Source organism: Pelodiscus sinensis, chromosome 8 (genome assembly GCF_052426305.1).
Source record: "Pelodiscus sinensis isolate ZL-2025 chromosome 8, ASM5242630v1, whole genome shotgun sequence".
NCBI lineage: Eukaryota > Metazoa > Chordata > Testudines > Trionychidae > Pelodiscus > Pelodiscus sinensis.
Genome location: NC_143059.1, coordinates 3,444,370 through 3,461,788, shown reverse-complemented (window position 1 = coordinate 3,461,788; position 17,419 = coordinate 3,444,370). Strand labels below are relative to the sequence as shown.

General features: G+C 56.2%; 1 protein-coding gene across 2 annotated transcripts in view; it reads right to left on the bottom strand.

Annotated features, from left to right (window-relative positions):
- The window catches only part of TLL2 (tolloid like 2), a 72,464-nt gene extending 56,100 nt beyond the window's left edge, over nucleotides 1-16,364 (bottom strand). For both annotated transcript variants that reach the window (XM_075934523.2, XM_075934526.2), the window contains exon 1: nucleotides 16,193-16,364. In XM_075934523.2, coding sequence (XP_075790638.1) covers nucleotides 16,193-16,304 — 112 coding nt within the window. In that variant the 5' untranslated portion in view covers nucleotides 16,305-16,364. The remainder of the gene's footprint in view (nucleotides 1-16,192) is intronic.
- Nucleotides 16,365-17,419: the final 1,055 nt, after the last annotated feature.

Sequence of the window (17,419 nt, the reverse complement as noted above, 5' to 3'; positions counted from 1 at the left end):
CACCAAGTGGATCAGTCCCTACAGCACACCTATTTCACCCAGCTCTCTCCTTGCTAATGTACTACAGTAGCCTATACAAGTCCATTTATTATTTGTATTACAGAAGCCCCAGAACCCCAGCTAAGCTCAGGGCTCTGCTGCACTACCATTGTCCCAACAGATAGGAGACTGTCCTCTGCCACTGAACTGTTGGGTGGCCTTGGTTGATTTCCTTATCTGGAACATAGACATACCACTCCGAAAGTGCTCCGAGAGCTACTGATGAAAGCACCCTAAGAACTACCTGCTTACTACTGATCTACACCGCACTGCAGTTTCTCTGGCAGAAACAGGTCGTTCTCCTTCCTCCTCCTGAAATATTCCTACAAAGAGGTCTCTGAGCAGGTGTGTGTTAATCACTGGAGTCCGGGGGGAGGGACTGCTTTCCAGAGTGAACCTCAGGTGGACTCTGCACTTTCTATCGCCTTCCAGACTCGCTCCCTATGCCTGGGAGTGGAGGATGTAGCTGGCCGGACAAGAGTCTCCCCATTACACAAGAACCCTCCTTCCTTTTTGTGTCTGTAAAGACTAAGAGGCAACTAGCAGCAGGCAAGTTCAGAATATTAAAAGGCCGAGATCTTCTTTCTGCTAACCTAACCATGGCCGACATTGTAATCCATGCCTCTGAATAGCACCGCGCTCTGCTAAGACAACACCGCCTTCAGGCAGGGGAGAGCCTGCATTGTTCCTTGCTGCGGCCCATTGTGTATCCCCAGGTGCCCGGTCGCGGCACTGGACAGACCTCGGCATAAGAGGCTGGCTCGTTCATGCATCGTCACCTTTCATGGGAATGCTTGATCGAGTGCCAATTGGAACGAATGCTCATTCCGAGCCCGATCCTGTGGCGTGCGGATTCGTAGTTTCCCGATAGGGGGCATTGTAGTGGGAATTAGTTCCACATGAGGAAGGGCCTGAGGAGAGAGCCTAGTAGATGTGCAGAGGGAATAAAGCCTGCACAGAGCAATCTCTCTGCTCCCCCGTTCTATGCTTGAGCACTGACCAGCTGTGTCTGGCACCCAGCGAGCGCTGGAAACTCTCCAGGTCTGGCTTCTTGGGTTCCCAAGTTCTTTAGTATCCTCCTTTTTCACCCGGTTCCTTTGCTGCTTTCTTTTTGGGCTTTCTTCTCCCTGCCTTGCTTTAGAGGGAAAAGCGCTTTCTGGTGGGTTGATTTAAACCAGGGGGCTCTCTCAACCCCCTTCTCCAAAATCACACTCCTCCCATTCCTGAGCTGGTGGCATTTGCACAGATCCTCAGTAGAAAGATCCGCTGGGGGTGTGGGTTCAGAGAGAGGATGAGTACCAGCAAGAGCCTGAAAATTGTCCTCTGCCTGTGTAACGGGGAAGCCAGTTGCAGTGCACCACAATAACCTGAGCGCTCCTGCATGCGTGGGAGCGATGTGCTAGGCTATGGTAGTCGATCATGGACACACAGCGTCACGCCCAGGGCCTCGTCTGGAAACCCGACACAAACACAGGGGAAGTATGAACCAGGGCATGGCATCTTTGCATTGTTCTGCTCTGCAGCCACAGGTCTAGGAGAGTGAGTTGAGTTCACTGTGTGTGTATGTGTGTGTGTCTATACAATTTGCCAGGTGTGTGACTTTGGGGGGTTGTGTTGGGGGTGCACACGGCTGACTTTTTTAATAGACAGGTTCCCAGTAGAAATGCGTGGGCGTGGGGAAAACTAGTTCTGAAAAATGCACTGCAATTAAAACCCATTCTCGCTGTCTTCTTGGAGGAAGAGAACGACCTGACAGCACAAACTTTGGGGCTGGTCCTCAAACAATCAGGTACAGGTTGAACCTCTCTGGCCCGGCAAACTCCGTGGTCCGGCATGATTTGAGTGAGCCGGGTGTCCACTTAGCATGAGTGTGGCCAAGTTTCCCCAGTCCCATAAAGTTTGTTTACAGTCACCAGTCCTGGCTCTCAGTGTGCTGGGCTGTGATTTAGCGCTAATTTACCCCTCCATGTCTGCTAAGAGTCCAGCAAGCAGTGGAAGTGTTGGTGATGCTGGCAGTATTTTAAAGAAGCCTTATTAATGGCACAGGAAGAAACCATCCCAATGCGCAGCAAGGAAAGCAAATATGGTAGGCGACCAGATTGGCTTACTGGGGACATCCATGGTGAGCTTACAGCCAAAAAGGAAGCTGACAAGAAGTGGAAACTTGGACAGATGACTAGGGAGGAGTATAAATATATTGCTCGAGAATGCAGGGCAGTTATCAGGAAGGCGAAAGCGCAATTGGAATTGCAGCTGGCAAGGGATGTGAAGGGTAACAAGAAAGGTTTCTACAGGCCTGTTAGCAATAAGAGGGTGATCAGAGAGGGTGTGGGGCCCTTACTGGATGATGTGGGAAAAGCTGCAGTACTCAATGCTTTCTTTGCCTCTGTCTTCACGGACAAGGTCAGCTCCCAGACAAATGCACTAGGCAACGCAGCATGGGAAGGACATGGACAGCCCTTGGTGGGGAAAGAACAGGTTAGGAACTATTTAGAAAAGCTAAACGTACACAAATCCATGGGTCCGGATTTAATGCATCCGAGGGTACTGTGGGAGTTGGCAAATGTCATTGCAGAGCCTTTGGCCATTATCTTTGAAAACTCATGGAGATTGGGAGAGATCCCAGGTGACAGGAAAAAGGCAAAAGTAGTGCCCATCTTTAAAAAAGGGAAGGACGATCCAGAGAACTACAGACCAGTCAGCCTTACCTTAGTCCCGGAAAAATCATGGAGGGGATCCTCAAAGAATCCATTCTGAAGCACTTGGAAGAGGGGACAGTGATCAGGAATAGTCAACATGGATTCACAAAGGGCAAGTCATGCCTGACCAATCTGATTAGCTTCTATGATGAGGTAACTGGCTCTGTGGACATGGGAAAGTCAGTGGATGTGATAGACCTTGACTTTAGCAAGGCTTTTGATACGGTCTCCCAGGATATTCTTGCCAGCAAGTTAAGGACGTATGGATTGGATAAAAGGACTGTAAGATGGATAGAAAGCTGGCTATACTGTCGGGCCCAGCGGGTAGTGATCAACGGCACGATGTCAGGATGGCGGTCGGTTTCTAGCGGAGTGCCCCAAGGATCAGTTCTAGGGCCGGTTTTGTTCAACATCTTTATTAAAGACCTGGCTGAGGGGATGGATTGCACCCTCGGCAAGTTTGCAAATGACACTAAGCTAGGGAGAGAGGTAGATATGCTGGAGGCAGGGACAGGGTCCAGGGTGACCTGGACAGATTAGAGGATTGGGCCAAAAGAAATCTGATGAGGTTCAACAAGGACAAGTGTAGAGTCCTGCAGTTGGGATGGAAGAATCCCAAGCATTGTTACAGGCTGGGGACCAACTGGCTAAGTCACAGTTCTGCAGAAAAGGACCTGGGGATTACAGTGGATGAGAAGCTGGATAGGAGTCAACAGGGAGCCCTTGTAGCCAAGAAGGCTAATGGCGTATTAGGTTGCATTAAGAGGAGCATTGCCAGCAGATCCAGAGAAGTGATTATTCCCCTTTATTAGGCTCTGGTGAGGCCACATCTGGAGTGTTGTGTCCAGTTCTAGGCCCCGCACCGTAGAAAGGATGTGGACGCATTGGAGAGGGTCCAGCAGAGGGCGATCAAAATGATTAGGGGGCTGGAGCACATGGCCTAGGAGGAGAAGCTGAGGGATTTGGCTTTGTTCAGTCTGCAGAAGAGAAGAGTGAAGGGGGATTTGAGAGCAGCCTGCAACTTCCTGAAGGGAGGTTCCAAAGAGGATGGAGAGAGGCTGTTCTCAGTAGTGACCTACGACAGAACCAAGAGCAATGGGCTCAAGTTACAGTGGGGAAGGTCTAACTCTAGAACTCTCTTGCCACGGAGATCCCGGTTATCGGAGAGGGCTCAAAGAGCCATGAGAAAGCCTTCTAGTGAGAGAGTCAAACTATTTAGCTCAACAAGGAGAAAGTTAAGGGGTGACTTGATTATAGCCCATAAGTATCGACATGGGGAACCCATTTTTCATAATGGACTCTTCCATCTAGCCGAGAAAGGTCTAAAACATGGTCTACAGGTTGGAAGTTGATGCTAGATAAATCCAGAGTGGAAATAAGGTGTAAACGTAGAACCCTGAAGGTAACTAACCATCGGTACAACTTACCAAGCGTTGCGGGAAAATCGCCACCACGAGAATTTTAGACTCAAGACTGGATGTTCTACAACGCCTGCTCTAAGAATTATTTTGACCATAAGAAAAGCTCTCGTGCGTGGCGGGAGAGTTTTATTCACAGGACGCAAACGAGAGCCGCAAGCAGGTGATGGCTCATTCGAGCTGCTTCCGCACTTCCCCCTCGAGGGGCCAGGAAGGAGGAGATGGGGTTTTGCCCATTACACATAGAACATGAGAAGCCATTCATTTTCCATAGAAACCATGTCACCATAGAAGCGAGACCAATCCAATCAGTCATGCTAATGCGCTGGAGTTCAGTTCTCAGGCCTGGGAGCGGCGTTTTGCCTGCCCAAACTGCAAAAATGAAGAGATCTCAGGAGATTACCAGCTATGGCAGCCGGAGTGTATCATAAGGTGGGGGGCACAATAGGGACCCAGACCCACACAGCGATGTTTCTAGGTCGGGTGTGAAAACCAGAGCCAACACGCACACGTGGACTCCACAGCCAACCTCCCCCGCATCTGGGTGCAGGCAAGAGTTAAGGCCTCAGCCAACGCTGGCGTTTTTGGGTCATGAGTAGCACAGCCTAGTATTAGCCACCTGTTTCGAGAGACGGGCAGGAAACACTACACCTGGGGGCCTGCCAGAGCCAGCACCGGCTCGGTCTCCGAGGCAAATAGAGTTATCAAAGCCTCCATGTCTGTGTACGTGGAAGTGTGTGATAGTAAATGTGTCATTAGATGGCACTCAGGCACGTGTGGTGTAGGCCCAAAGCGGTGTGCATGCACTGCCAATGGCTTCCTTCGGACAGCCCCTTCCCTCAGCTCTTCATACTCCTCTGCCCGCCCCTTCGCCCAGTCCCACCAGCGTTAGCCCTGCAGCTTTCACACTGTCACTTCTGCCACCAGGAACCTCCCCCTCACTGTCCTACACCCTCTCAGAGCAGGGCCATCCCTGGGGGTGTGCAGGGCCCGGGACAACCCCCCTCCCCCAGCTCCAGGCACCGCCCCTTCCGGCCTCTGCTCCGCCCCATCTCCTCTCCGCAAGCCCCGCCCCTGCTATATTCCTGTCCCACCTCTTCCCGCATCATTGCCCTAAGATCCCTCCCCATGACCGCAGACACGCGAGGGGGCTAGATTAAGGTTGCACAGGCTACACTAGTCTGGAAAGAAATACTTGATTGAGATGGGCTCAAGCAGAAGACAGGCGGGCTAAGAGAGCCATTGTGTCCCCCCTCCTGCTGGCTTTTCCTTGCCAAGCACCTCTCCTTGAGCAGGTTCTGTGGGGGGTGAACAGCTGGAGGTGCCACCAGCACGGCTCACACAAACAACCCGCAAAGAGCACACAACTCTCTCTGCCAGGAAAGGTGTGGTGGAACCACCGGGGGTTACCATTGAAGTAGCTGCAATGGCTTGTACAGCTGGCAATCACATGGGGTACGGCTGCATATGAGAACGCAACCGACGACTGATTTTTCCATTCAGGGGCCAAACCAAGAAATTCGGGGGGGGGGGGAGAAAATCACTGTGTTTCAAACCGGAATTATTTTGGCAAAACACAACCGCAAAAACGGTCCAGCAAGCACCTCAGCCAGCTCTTTTAAAACTCTTGAATGCAAGTTATCTGGACCGCTTTAATTTTTTTTAAATCTACCTTTCATTGTTTCCATTTAACATCCTCCAGAAATACCAGTGGAATGGAAAGCGTTTTCACCATATAAGGAGATGACACCTTCCTCCCCAAATACCAGAAATATGTATCAAAAACTTCTGCTTTTCCCTTCATTATTATTGCTAATTCTACCATTCCCATCTAGGAATAGAACAATACTATGGTCAGGATTCATGTTGTTCCTAATATATTTAAAAAGCCTCCCTTCCTGTCCTCAGTTCTGCTGACCAGAGATTTCTCCTTGTAGCCCTTTACCTCCCTTATCAATTTCCTACAGTCAGAACGGGCAGGGCTTTGTGGCTACTGGAAGAGGAGCGAGTGAGAGACCGGATGGGCTGGAGCAGCGGTCATGGCTCCCAGGATCTGGCCAGGTAGGAATGGGGGTGATCAGGAGCAGCACTACCCAGTGAAAGAGACGCAACCTACTGGTGTAAACCAACCTGGGACCTCTGCAGCGTAGTGCATGAGCCTCTACAGCGGGAGCGAACAGCCAGCTGGCTCTCTGCTAGGGCTGTAGCACAAACTCATTCTAAGTGGTCTGGGGGCCTCCCCGTGGGATAGTGACACACACCCAGCAGGGCTACATTGGCACCGCCTGTTCCCAGCTCCCACCCCAGCAGCTGCCTATGCCGAGCACCCACCCTGGGTGTCATCCCCACCGGCCCGGCGCTGCCATTCGTTTGGGAGTCGCTCCAGAGGGAGAAAGGCCGAGTAAGCACAGACCGGATGGGAACACGCACCGCCAATGCCAGTGCAAACGGGAAGGAATTCCCTGGCGGAAGTTACCCAACTCCCGGGTGGGCACACAGAGCAGGAGAACGTCCCCCAACACCCGGGTGGGCACTCAGAGCAGGAGAACGTCCCTGGTTCATTCCCGGACCCGGCACAAGCCAGAACAGAGCCGGGCTGCTGGCCAGCCTGCTAAAAAGTGTACTGGCTGGGGGGGGGGGGGGCAGATGCATGCAGTCTATAGCATGAACCTAGAAGCTTTTGCTAATCAGTTAATCATCGACTACACTATTACACCCCTCACTCCACTAGCCACCACCTCCCATGGGCTCCTGCAATTGTCGGGGCTGCCTCGTCCCAGCCCCGCTGCCTCCACGGACCTTCAGCACCTTTGCCTGACAAGGCGCAGCCCCCAAGGCAGCAAGCGGGGGAGACCGAGGCCCGGCAAGGCAGGAATCCCCCACCCCTTAGTTCATTTAAAGCCTCCAGCAGGGAGATTTAGCGGAGGCTTAAAGCAGGGCTCCGGGCGCTGTGTCAGGAGTGTAGGTGCAAACAAACAGGCGCTCGGACAAAGGGAGTCAACACACATTTTATTAGTAAAAAGTTAATCGGCTTACAGCGCGCGGCTAAATAAGCAAAGCTCCCATTAAAGCGACCCGCCGAGAAAGGGCTCCATGGAAAAAGTTCTCGGAAGCACAATATCGCCTCTATGCGCCTTTGTAATCCGGCGCTATAAATATTCATGATGCCGGGTTAATGGGGTGCCCCGCTCTCCGCCACCACAATAGGGGTTTTGTTTCCTCTCAGGACCATGAACTTTGGAACCGTGGACCTACATTTGAGGCCTCGGCAGCCGGGCGCGGTCGCCACGCCAGGGAGGGGGCCAGAGCGGAGACAAAGCGAGGCGCGTAGAACAGAGGGCTGCTCGGGGGCTTATAAAAGCAGCTACAAGGGCCGTGGGGTGCACAGACCTTCCTGGGCAGGAGCGGCCGGGGACACAGCCCCCGGGGACCTCCTGCCCCCTCGCCTACACCCCTGCAGAAGCAGGGGGATTCCGGCTTCTCCCTCGGCCCTGGGCAGGGAGCAGAAGAGGCTGAGAGCCAGCAGCAGTCACCCGCATGATACAGCCGCCCCAAGAGCAAAGAACGGGGCAGCTGCAGGCCCCGCTAGCCGCTGCCAGGGAACGGGGGAAGAGCCAAGCGTAACTCAGCCACTTGCGCACTCATCAGGCAGAGGCCTGGGCTGAGTGCAGGCCTGGCAGAGCGTTTCCCCGGAGTTAGACTCCAGTCCGCCACCCTGTCTGGGCAGTCACGTCGGCCGCCCTGGCTTCGCCGCGCCGCCAAGGGGCCGCGAGTCCGGCCAGGTGTGCGCGTCTCTGAAGCCCCCGTTCCCAGAAGCAGGCGATGCCGGGAGAGTTTCTGCTTTTGGTTTCTTTAGCAGCCCTTGCTCTCCTCACAGCAGGGGGGAGAGAAAGCTCCCAGCCATGCGGCCTGGGTGGGGGGGATCCTCTGTGGGTCGGGGGCCGCTGGCCCACAGAAAAAAAATCAGTCGGGGGGCTGCACAAAAGTGAAAAGCAATAAAACCACCAATTAAAAAACCAAACAAACCCCAAACACATTCCCCTCACACGCCCGAGTCTGGGCGGGGGGGGGGGCTGAGCTAGTAGGTTTTGTGGCCCAAAAATGAGGGTGGGTTGCTGGGAAGCGGGCTTGGGGCGTGGGGTCTGGGCAGGAGGGAGGGGGCAGGAGCGGGTTGGGGGCTGGTGGGTCTGGGAGGGGGGGGGGGTGGGAGGGGGCAGGGCTGGGAGGGGGCTGCAGGAGCGGGTTGGGGGCTGGTAGGAGGGTGCAGGGCTGGGAGGGGGCTGCAGGAGCGGGTTGGGGGCTGGTGGGAGGGTGCAGGGCTGGGCGGGCGGGGTAATAGTGGAGTGGGAGTATAGGGTCTGGATGGGGGGGCTACAGGCTGGAGCAACAGCCCCCCAATGGGGAGGAGGGGAGCCCCAAGCCTCAGGGCCAGATCCAGCCCCGGAGCCGTAGGTTCCCCACCCTGGGCCTAGAGGCTCGGAAACGCCCATCAAAAGAAACCTGTGTTGTGAACTCTCTTGTGACTGGAGACAAGTGGGTTCCGGGGCCTGGCTCCTCCCTCTCGAACCCACGGGGCTCGGGCCACAACCGCTGAATAAACAAGGGCCTGGTCTGTGCAAAGAGCCTGGCACACGAGCCAGCCGGAGCTGGCCCTCCCTCACCTCGCCCGCCGCATGCCCCCAAGGCGGCCAAGCGCTCGGCAGGCAACACGCCGGAACGGCTTCCCTGCGTGATCTGTGCAACCCAGCAGCCTCTTGCCCCAGTCAAAACCGCCCCCGACGCCCCCTTCTCGCCCCAGCCGGCTGGGAGGAAACAGAAGAGGGCCCGGTCACTTCTGCCGACCTCTCAGCTGCCGAAGGAGGAAAGCGAAGCGTCTCGGGATGGTGCCGAGAGAACGCTCGGTGTGTCAAAGACCGGCCGGCAGGACGGATGGGGCAGGAGCTCGGGAAGATGGCTACCGAGGTGCGTCCCTGCGCAGACCCTGCCTTGGAAGAGGCAGTGGGCCACAAGGACCACTCTGCGTTCGCCCCTTTGTACTTCCCTCTAGAGCGTCTTCGGAGCGAGGTGCTGGCTAACGATGGGGAGTCGATCGCTAGTGACCTGGGGACCAGACACGTGATGCTGGAGGGAAGCTGAAAGTCGGCCATCCCCCCTTCATCGTAGTGATACATGGGAGGGACCAACAGCACCGCATGTGGCTTAGTGAAAGAGGCACGCGAGAGTCTAGCGCAGGGATGGGCAAAATACGGCCCCTGGGCCGGATCCAGCCCCCCACGGCCCCGCAGGGTTCCCTGGCCGCACATGCTTCTCAAAGCAGCCCGGTATTGGGGCAGCAGGTAGCCGGTTGGGAGAAGGAGGCTAGAGGGAGGAAGCGTGGCCGTGCAGGGAGACTGGAAGCTGGCCGGGGCAAAGGGAAGGAGGAAGATGAAGCCTGGGATGAAGAACCCAGGGTGGAAGCTAAAGACAGGCCAGCCCAGAATGACCCAGGCCCGGGCGAGAACTGGGGACGACTGGCAACAGCCACGTTTCAGCGTGAACTTTCTGCAAAATCGGCCAAATTCTGAGAATTCTCCCCAGCATCAGCTCCAAGCCTCATTCGGCAGCGGAGCGGGTGGGTCAGGAGGGCCGCTTGTTCCAAGGCGGGTTTTAACTGGAACAGGACACAGCAACACGCGCCACAGTCCTGCTCCTCGCGCACCATCTCCTGGCCTCTCTCGGCCGTTTGCGTCCCGATTCGGGATTCAGTCACTTGCACCATTTGCCTTCTCCGGGGGCCAAAGTTTATTCAAAACTTCACTGGCACTGCCGCAGACCTCGCAATGCAGGCGATTCGTACCAATGGCACAGGGAGAAGCTGTTTGGGGAGAGGTCCCAAACACAGACCATTAACCACTCCGGGCGTGCAGAGCCTGCCTCTAGCAAACACGCCCAAGTGGGAAACAAGAAGCCATCAGGGTTTCTAACTCAATAACCAACCAACCGCCCCCAGGCAGCCGCTCCCGGCCGGGATCGTTCCGCCTCGCAAAGGTCAGCATTTCCATCTGCTGAACCTGGGCTCCTCCCTTCTGCCAGGGAAGCTAAACATGCCGGTAACCTCAACTCCGGTGGCACGGAAAAGGCGACAAAGCCGGAAACGCTGCCCAGCAGGATCAAGCCCCTGGCTAATCAGCTGCATAGGGCAGATTGCAGCACCGGGCAAAGGCGGTTTGGCTGCAGATGGACCCATGCAATCCTCAGGATCTAGGGCAGCAGGAGTCCCGCTGGGGGAAACCCTGCGCTAAGCTGCCTTGGAGGCCTCGGCATAAGGCGGCACAGCGCCCCCCCGGAAGCAAGCGAATCCACCCGCCAATGACAAGGCGCATCATGCAGCAACACTGCCCCATGCCAGGAAAGCGTCTTGGTTCCGAGGATCGTGTGAGCCGCTGAGACCAATCACTGGCCTTGGCTGCTCCTCCCTGGACACTCCTCGAGGGCCCGGCCTCTCAGGTGGGCGGTTCTTCTCCAACGGGGCTGCCCAGAGGAGAGGGGTGATGGGGAAGGCCCCACTTTCACTACAGCTGGGGCCCCAGGAGGGGACGCAAGCACACGGGCATTGGTGATGTTGGGGGGGAAGACCCCAGGGCCAGCTGGAAAGGAGATGGGGAGGGCACTTCACAGGCACACTGGGAGCATGTTCCAGGCCACCGGAGCAGCCGGGGAGAAGGCACAAAGCAGAGAAGGTGGGAGCGGCAGCTACAGAGACCTAGGGGCTAGCAGGGAGCAGGTGACAGGGTCTGACGTAAGAGACCACCACAGACATGACTTCAGCCATAGGGCGAGGGGAGCAGACCGAGAGGTGTGACAGGGTGGAGGTAGCCATGAGCCTTAACAAAAGAGCTTGGGTCCAGAGCAGGCAGTCGGGGCATGGAGAGAGGGAGCACGGACCGGCCCAAGGGAGACAGAGGAGGTCAGAAGGAAAGATTTACACAGAAGCCCATGGTACGCCCACATCTTCAATACTCCGTACAGACGTGGTCGCCCCATCTCAAAAAAGAAACATTGGCACTGGAAAAGGTTCAGAAAAGGGCAACAAAAATGATGAGGGGTTTGGAGCGGGTCCCATATGAGGAGAGATTAAAGAGACTCAGACTTTTCAGCTTAGAAAAGAGAAGTCTAAGGGAGGGATAGGATAAAGGTCTATAACATCATGAGTGGTGTGGAAATAGCGAATAAGGAAAAGTTATTTACTTGTTCCCATAATATAAGAACTAGACGTCACCAAATGAAATGAACAGGTAGCAAATTTAAAACAAACAAAAGGGAGTTTTCCTTCATGCAGTACAGTGTCAACCTGTGGAACTCCTTGCCAGAGGATGTTGTAAAGACTAGGGTTCAAAAAAGAGCTAGATAGATTCATAGAGGTTAGATCCCTCCATGGCTGTTAGTCAGGATAGGTAGGAAAGGTGTTCCTAGCCTCTGTTTGCTGGAAATGGATAACAGGGGAGGGATCACATGATGATTACCTGTTGTGCTCACTTCCTCTGGGGCACCTGGCATTGGCCACTGTGGGCAGACAGGACACTGAGCTGGACGGACCTTTGGCCTGACCCAGTGGCCGTTCTTATGTTCTTAAGCAGGGTGGGGCAGCCGGCCAAACAGCAGCTACCGTAAAGTTCCCACAGTTGCAGAAGAGTTTGAAAAGTAACCTTGGTGCTGTCTCACAGCCCAGAAACCGGCCGGGCCAATGGATAAACCGGCAAACAACTCGTCTCCATACATGGCTAGGAGGTGGATGGGATCTGATTTAAGGTCTTTCCAGCTTCCTGGACCCTCGGCACAATTTTATTTTTGTTGCACTTATAGATTTTCTGGTAAGGAATTTCCTGTTAAAGAGCTCCCATTTTGCTTATGGAGTAGCTGGGAGTCAAATCCAGAGGAAAGCCCTCAGTAGGATTAACAGACTCGCCTGTAAAATAAAAGGAACTCCTGCGGCTTCTCGTAGGCTCCCAAAACTAACGTAGATCACGTCACCCCTCAAAGAAATGCAGCCACTTCTGGAGTAGCACGTGGCCGCTGTTTAACAGCACACAGCAACACCGCACACTAATTGAAGGCAGAAAGTGAAGTCTAAAAGAGCCCGATACTTATATTGTGGTCTTACCACAGTTGAATTTACACCTGGGGACTGAGGACTCTTGGTATGATCCTGTGCAGTCCCGAGTGCCCTGGGCTCCCAGGGGAGAGGAGATACTGCCCAGTGCGTGAAAAAGGCTCACTAACCCAAGCGGCTGTGGCTGTGCCTCGGATAGGTTTGAGACATCCAGCCTAGCCAAGAGAGGCAGGTTAACCCATCTCCACTTCACAAACAGGGCTCAGGTTGGCATTTCAAGCTGCCAGGGGAGGATGCAGGTGACCCCAAAAGTGACAGAAACCCCCCCAAAAAATTGTCCCCATCCTGGCGTGCTCTTTGAAGGGTCCCCATCTCTCTACTCCTTCGCTGCTAAGCGCCTTAAAGGGGCCGTCTGCAACTGCTGTCCCTGGTCTCTCTCCTTCAACTTCACCACCTCCCTGCCCTCCCCAAGGGTTCCAGCGACCACCTCCCGGCACAGCAGCATCCCCGTTTTACAGACCAGGGAGAGAAGGGGCAGAGAGGCTAAGGGACCGGCTCAAGGTGCCGCAGCATCCGAACCCAGGAGCCGGGCTGTAACTCCACGACACGGCCCCGCGGGCTTTGCCTAACAGCGACCGCTCTAATTCCGTCCAACAGCCAAGTCCGAAATCAGTTATTCCTTCCAGGGCAATAACTCAGCTCATGCTGTGCCCCAACCCCACCCCAGCACAGCACGTCTCCTCCCGTGCACTGCACACACACAGCAGGAGCTCAGAGTGCACGCAGGCATCGGGTCTTCTGAAGACCCTGCTTGATCGCAAGCATTGGGCAGGCGTGATTCCCTCTCATTCAACCGGGGAACGAGGTGCCGGGACAAAAGGACTCTGCTCCTCCTTCAGCCGGCTGCCGATGGACACTTACACCTGCCTCCAGTTGCAAAGCAGGGAATGACACACCCTGGCTACCCCTGCAGAGGAATAAGACAAACCTGTTGTCAGGGGAGGGACGAGATAAGCTACACCTGTCGGGCAAAGTGCACCTGCCACCAGACAGGGAGACCAGTGGGTGTGAGAAACTTTGCTGTGTTCCTGCCATCACTGAAAGGAAGGGCAGGCAGGGGGTGATCAGAGGGATCTGAACTGCGTGGCCGGCCACGATGCATCTGCCACGTAGCCCCGGGTGACAAGGATCCTGAGTTCACACTGGGAGTGGGACCAGCTGAATCCAAACTTCTCCCCACCCACAGTCTCCTGGGCCCCCTGCTGGAAGGAAAGGGATGTGCTTAGCACGCCCGGTGCAGCGTGGATAGAAGGATGTTCATTCTCCCAATACTGGAGTTTCCTTCCCTCATGGACGTAGGGGTCTGGTTTTTTACTGGCTTCAGTTAAAATCAAAATAAGGCACAATCCAAACCAGCTCCCATGCAGACTTGCACGGGCATAACTAGAGGTGAATTACAGCCGGTTTCATTGTTTGGGGGCCGGTTTGTGTGTAGATAAGTCCTTCTGGTTTCAGGCCAAGCACTTCCGAACCAGGGTGCCTGTTCTGTTTGTAGTATATCCATACTGCCTCTCAAGCCTGTTACAATGGCTAACCTCACTCCGGTGCATGCCCATGCTTGGCCAGTCCAACGTAGTTATGACAAACATCTATTATCTTGCCGAGATCTTGAGGCTGCACATTGCCCATCCATAGCGCCACAAAGATGGCTACATACGCTTAGAAACCCGAGTGATCCCATATAGCTCTGGAGGAGAATGGTTAGGCACAGCCATTGGTGTAAGTTACACTGACAATTCTAACCCAGCAAGGTGAGTGTTGGAGACAGCCACTGGATTCTTTTTGTTAAGACTTTATTACTCTGGCTTCCGCTGCAACAGAGAAGTGCTAAGATACCGACTGCAATAGCCCGAAACGCAAGCGCTGATAGCAGAGCTACAAAATTCCCATTCCCAATAAGATTAGGTGGTGGAGACAATTACAGTATCTTAAATAAGGGAGGCTACATCTGAGACATTACATTTTGGGACGAAATCCTCTCTCTCAGCTTCTCTCCTGACCTCAAACCTCCTCCCTCCCCACCCCAAAACGCAGTGCTTTTTTTGTGACAGCTCTGCCTGACACCCAGTACCGGCACCTCCAGTCAGAGTTCGACAACTTTTCCTCTGGAATACTGGCACCCCCCCCTTTTTTTTTTAACACAAAAAAAGTACTGCCAAAAATGTATGTCTCTAGAGAACCCTAGAACTGGAAGGGACCTCGAGAGGTGATCAAGTCCAGTCCTCTGCCCTCACAACAGGACCAAACACCATCTAGATCATCCCTGACAGGTGTGTGTCTAACCTGCTCTTCAATATCTCCAGTGATGGAGATTCCACAACCTCCCTGGACAGCTTATTCCAGTGTTTAACCACCCGGACAGGTAGGAAGTTTTTCCTAATGTCCAACCTCAACCTCCCTTTCTTCAATTTAAGTCCATTGCTTCTTGTCCTCTCCTCAGAGGCCCAAGAGAACATATAAGGCCTTCAGCTGGGGGGATTAAATAGCACTTCTACCCTAGCACTCTTATCTGGGAGTCAGAGGACTTCAGGCGGGTGGGCAAGCCTCGTTCACGGCAGAAAGCTCGTGTCTGGAGAGTGGTATTCCTAGGTCGCCCGGGCACGGAGCTAAAGGAAGAGGAAATGAACACCGACCTGCTCTAGCCTGGGCACCACCTGAAAAAGGCCCAATTTCCAGAGACGCTGAGCACCTGCACCTCCTGCCGAAGGGGAGGGGACCCCCATGGCTTGAAGGCTGTTTCCAGACAAGCCCCACAGCGGTGAACCCCTACAAAACATGTTGAGCTCTCTTGCGCATCACGTGACAGATACTTAAGCATCTGGTAGATAAACAGGGAGCCACTTTACAAATGGAGACACAGGGAGGAGTCTGGACAGTGCTCCTCTGGGAAGCTCAAAAGCATCACACTGGCGCCCGCAGGAGCAATGGTGCAGGGAAGGCAGCAGTGAAACTAACAAGAATCAGGTTGGTTTCACTCTGCTGCTTGGGGAGGCTCTGAGCAGAGGGGGCCCTGCAGGGGAACTGACCACCCATCCAGGACAGTTGCTGGAGAGGCGACCATACAGACCCTCCCTCACTCACCCATAGAGGTCTAGGGTCTGTGGGACAGGTAATGGGGGGGGGAATCTCCTCCCTGCTGCAGGGGCCAAGAAGAAACACCGGCTGCACGTGGGTCATAACTAATCACTCCCCTGCCTGCTAGTGGAAGGGGGGGGGGGCAAAGCGCAGACACCGGGGCTTCCCTCCCCCGACTCTGAGGTCTCCAGGGAGCAGCCGGGCCCAGGTCCCCGGGAAGGATGCAGCGGCTGCTTGGCGCGGCTCCCGGCCTCTGCAGGGGGCGGTCAAGAAGGGCAGCAGGGAGGTATCGCTACGCGCGCTCTGCTGTTGGAAACCGGCCCCAGGCAGCCCCGCAGACCGTCCAGGCTGGGGCGGCCCGTAACGAGGGGACATTCCCGAAGATCCCCCCGCAGCTGGAGAGGGGCCCGCGCACCCAGTGAGGCGGGGGGGGGGGATGCACCCCATGCGCTGAGTCTGCCCGGGGGGGGGGGCGCTGAGTCTGCCCGGGGGGGGGGGGCGCTGAGTTTGCCCGGGGGGGGGCATTGCCCCTGGAGAAGCGGACACCGGAGCCGCACCCCCCCAGCTGCATCCAGGGCTCCCAAGCCTCCTGCGCGCCCAGCCCCAGGTGCCGAGGATGGGGGGGATTCCTGGAGACCCCCCCCAGCGGGCAGAGGGGGGTGCAGCCCCGCCCGCGGACACTGCGCTGCGCGCGGGGGCAGGAACTTTCCGCGGAGGGCGGCGCGGGGCTGCACCTGCCGGGCGCGGGCTGCCGGCCGCCGGGGAGCCGGAGCGGGGCGCGCTGGCCGCGGGCGGGGCTGCCCGGCACCTACCGGCTTTGCAGGGGTCGCGGTAGCCGGGCTGCTGCTCCAGGCTCGCCGCCTCCTCCGCCCGCGAGCCCCGCAGCAGCAGCAGGAGGGCGCCGAGGGGGGCAGCCCAGCGCATGGCGGGGCGGCTGCAGCGCTCGGAGCGACCCGCGGCTCTGCCCGGCCCAGGCTGCGGCGCCCGCAGCTGGGGCAGGAGCCGAGCCGGCCGCCCGCCCCCGCCGCGCCCTGGCTGGCCCCGGGCCCCGTCACTCCGGCCGGGGGCAGCCAATCCGCGGCCGCCCCCGCCCAGGCTCCGCCCCTCCGGGGGGGCCGGACGCCTCTCCGGAGGTTCCACTGGAAGGGGACAAGGAGCCAGAGCCGGGAGCGCACCTGCAGCCCCCCGTGCGCGGTGCCTCCGCGGCTGGTCCCCTCGCCCCCTGCCCTGCTCCACCTGCATGGGGGCCCGCCCCCCAGAACCAGCACGACCCCCTGGGGTGCTGGCAAAGCCACGACACTGGCCCCCTTGCTCTCTGGGGCGTCTCACCGCCCTGCCCTGCTGGGCCAGATCTCCCGGTGGCTCTGGGCAACCCCCAGCTGAGAGCCCGTCCCCCCACAGACACTGGGAAGGCTGGGCTCCGATGGGGGAAAAGCCTCTGTAGAAGAGGAAGGGGGATGGGGATGGGGAAGGCAAGGCCCTATCCCCACATCCCCCTTCTACAGAGGCTTTGCCCCCATAGGAGCCAAGCCTTCCCTTGGTCCCTTCCCCTGCCTCTGATATCTGCTGTCCCAGGCTGTGCCAATTCCCCTCGTATTTCAAAAGGGATCCTGACTCTGAAACCAGGCCCATCCTCCCTCGGGCTGCTTGAGGGAGTAACTGCTTCACTCCTTGTTTTGTTCACCACCTCGGAAGAGAATAAATACTCGAAAAGTCTCCCACAAAGGGAACACAGCCTCTCCAGCAACCTGCACTCTGGCTCAGCCAGGCTACTGGAGTGCTCAGCTGTGGGATGTGACTGCGTGCCCTGGAGAAATGGGCAGTTTTGCAAAACCTCTACTGATCTTCAGGATGGCCGTGCCTCACCTGGGAACTGAGTGCCAATACAACGCTCCCCCTGTAGCCATTCGCATTCAAGAACATGCTTTGGGTCTGGCAAAGTAAGTCAGCGAAGGACTGTGGTTTCCTAGTTCTTAGTTTATGGCAGGCCAGCTGATAACCATTCTCCAGGTGAGTGAATTTACAGAAACATCACAAAG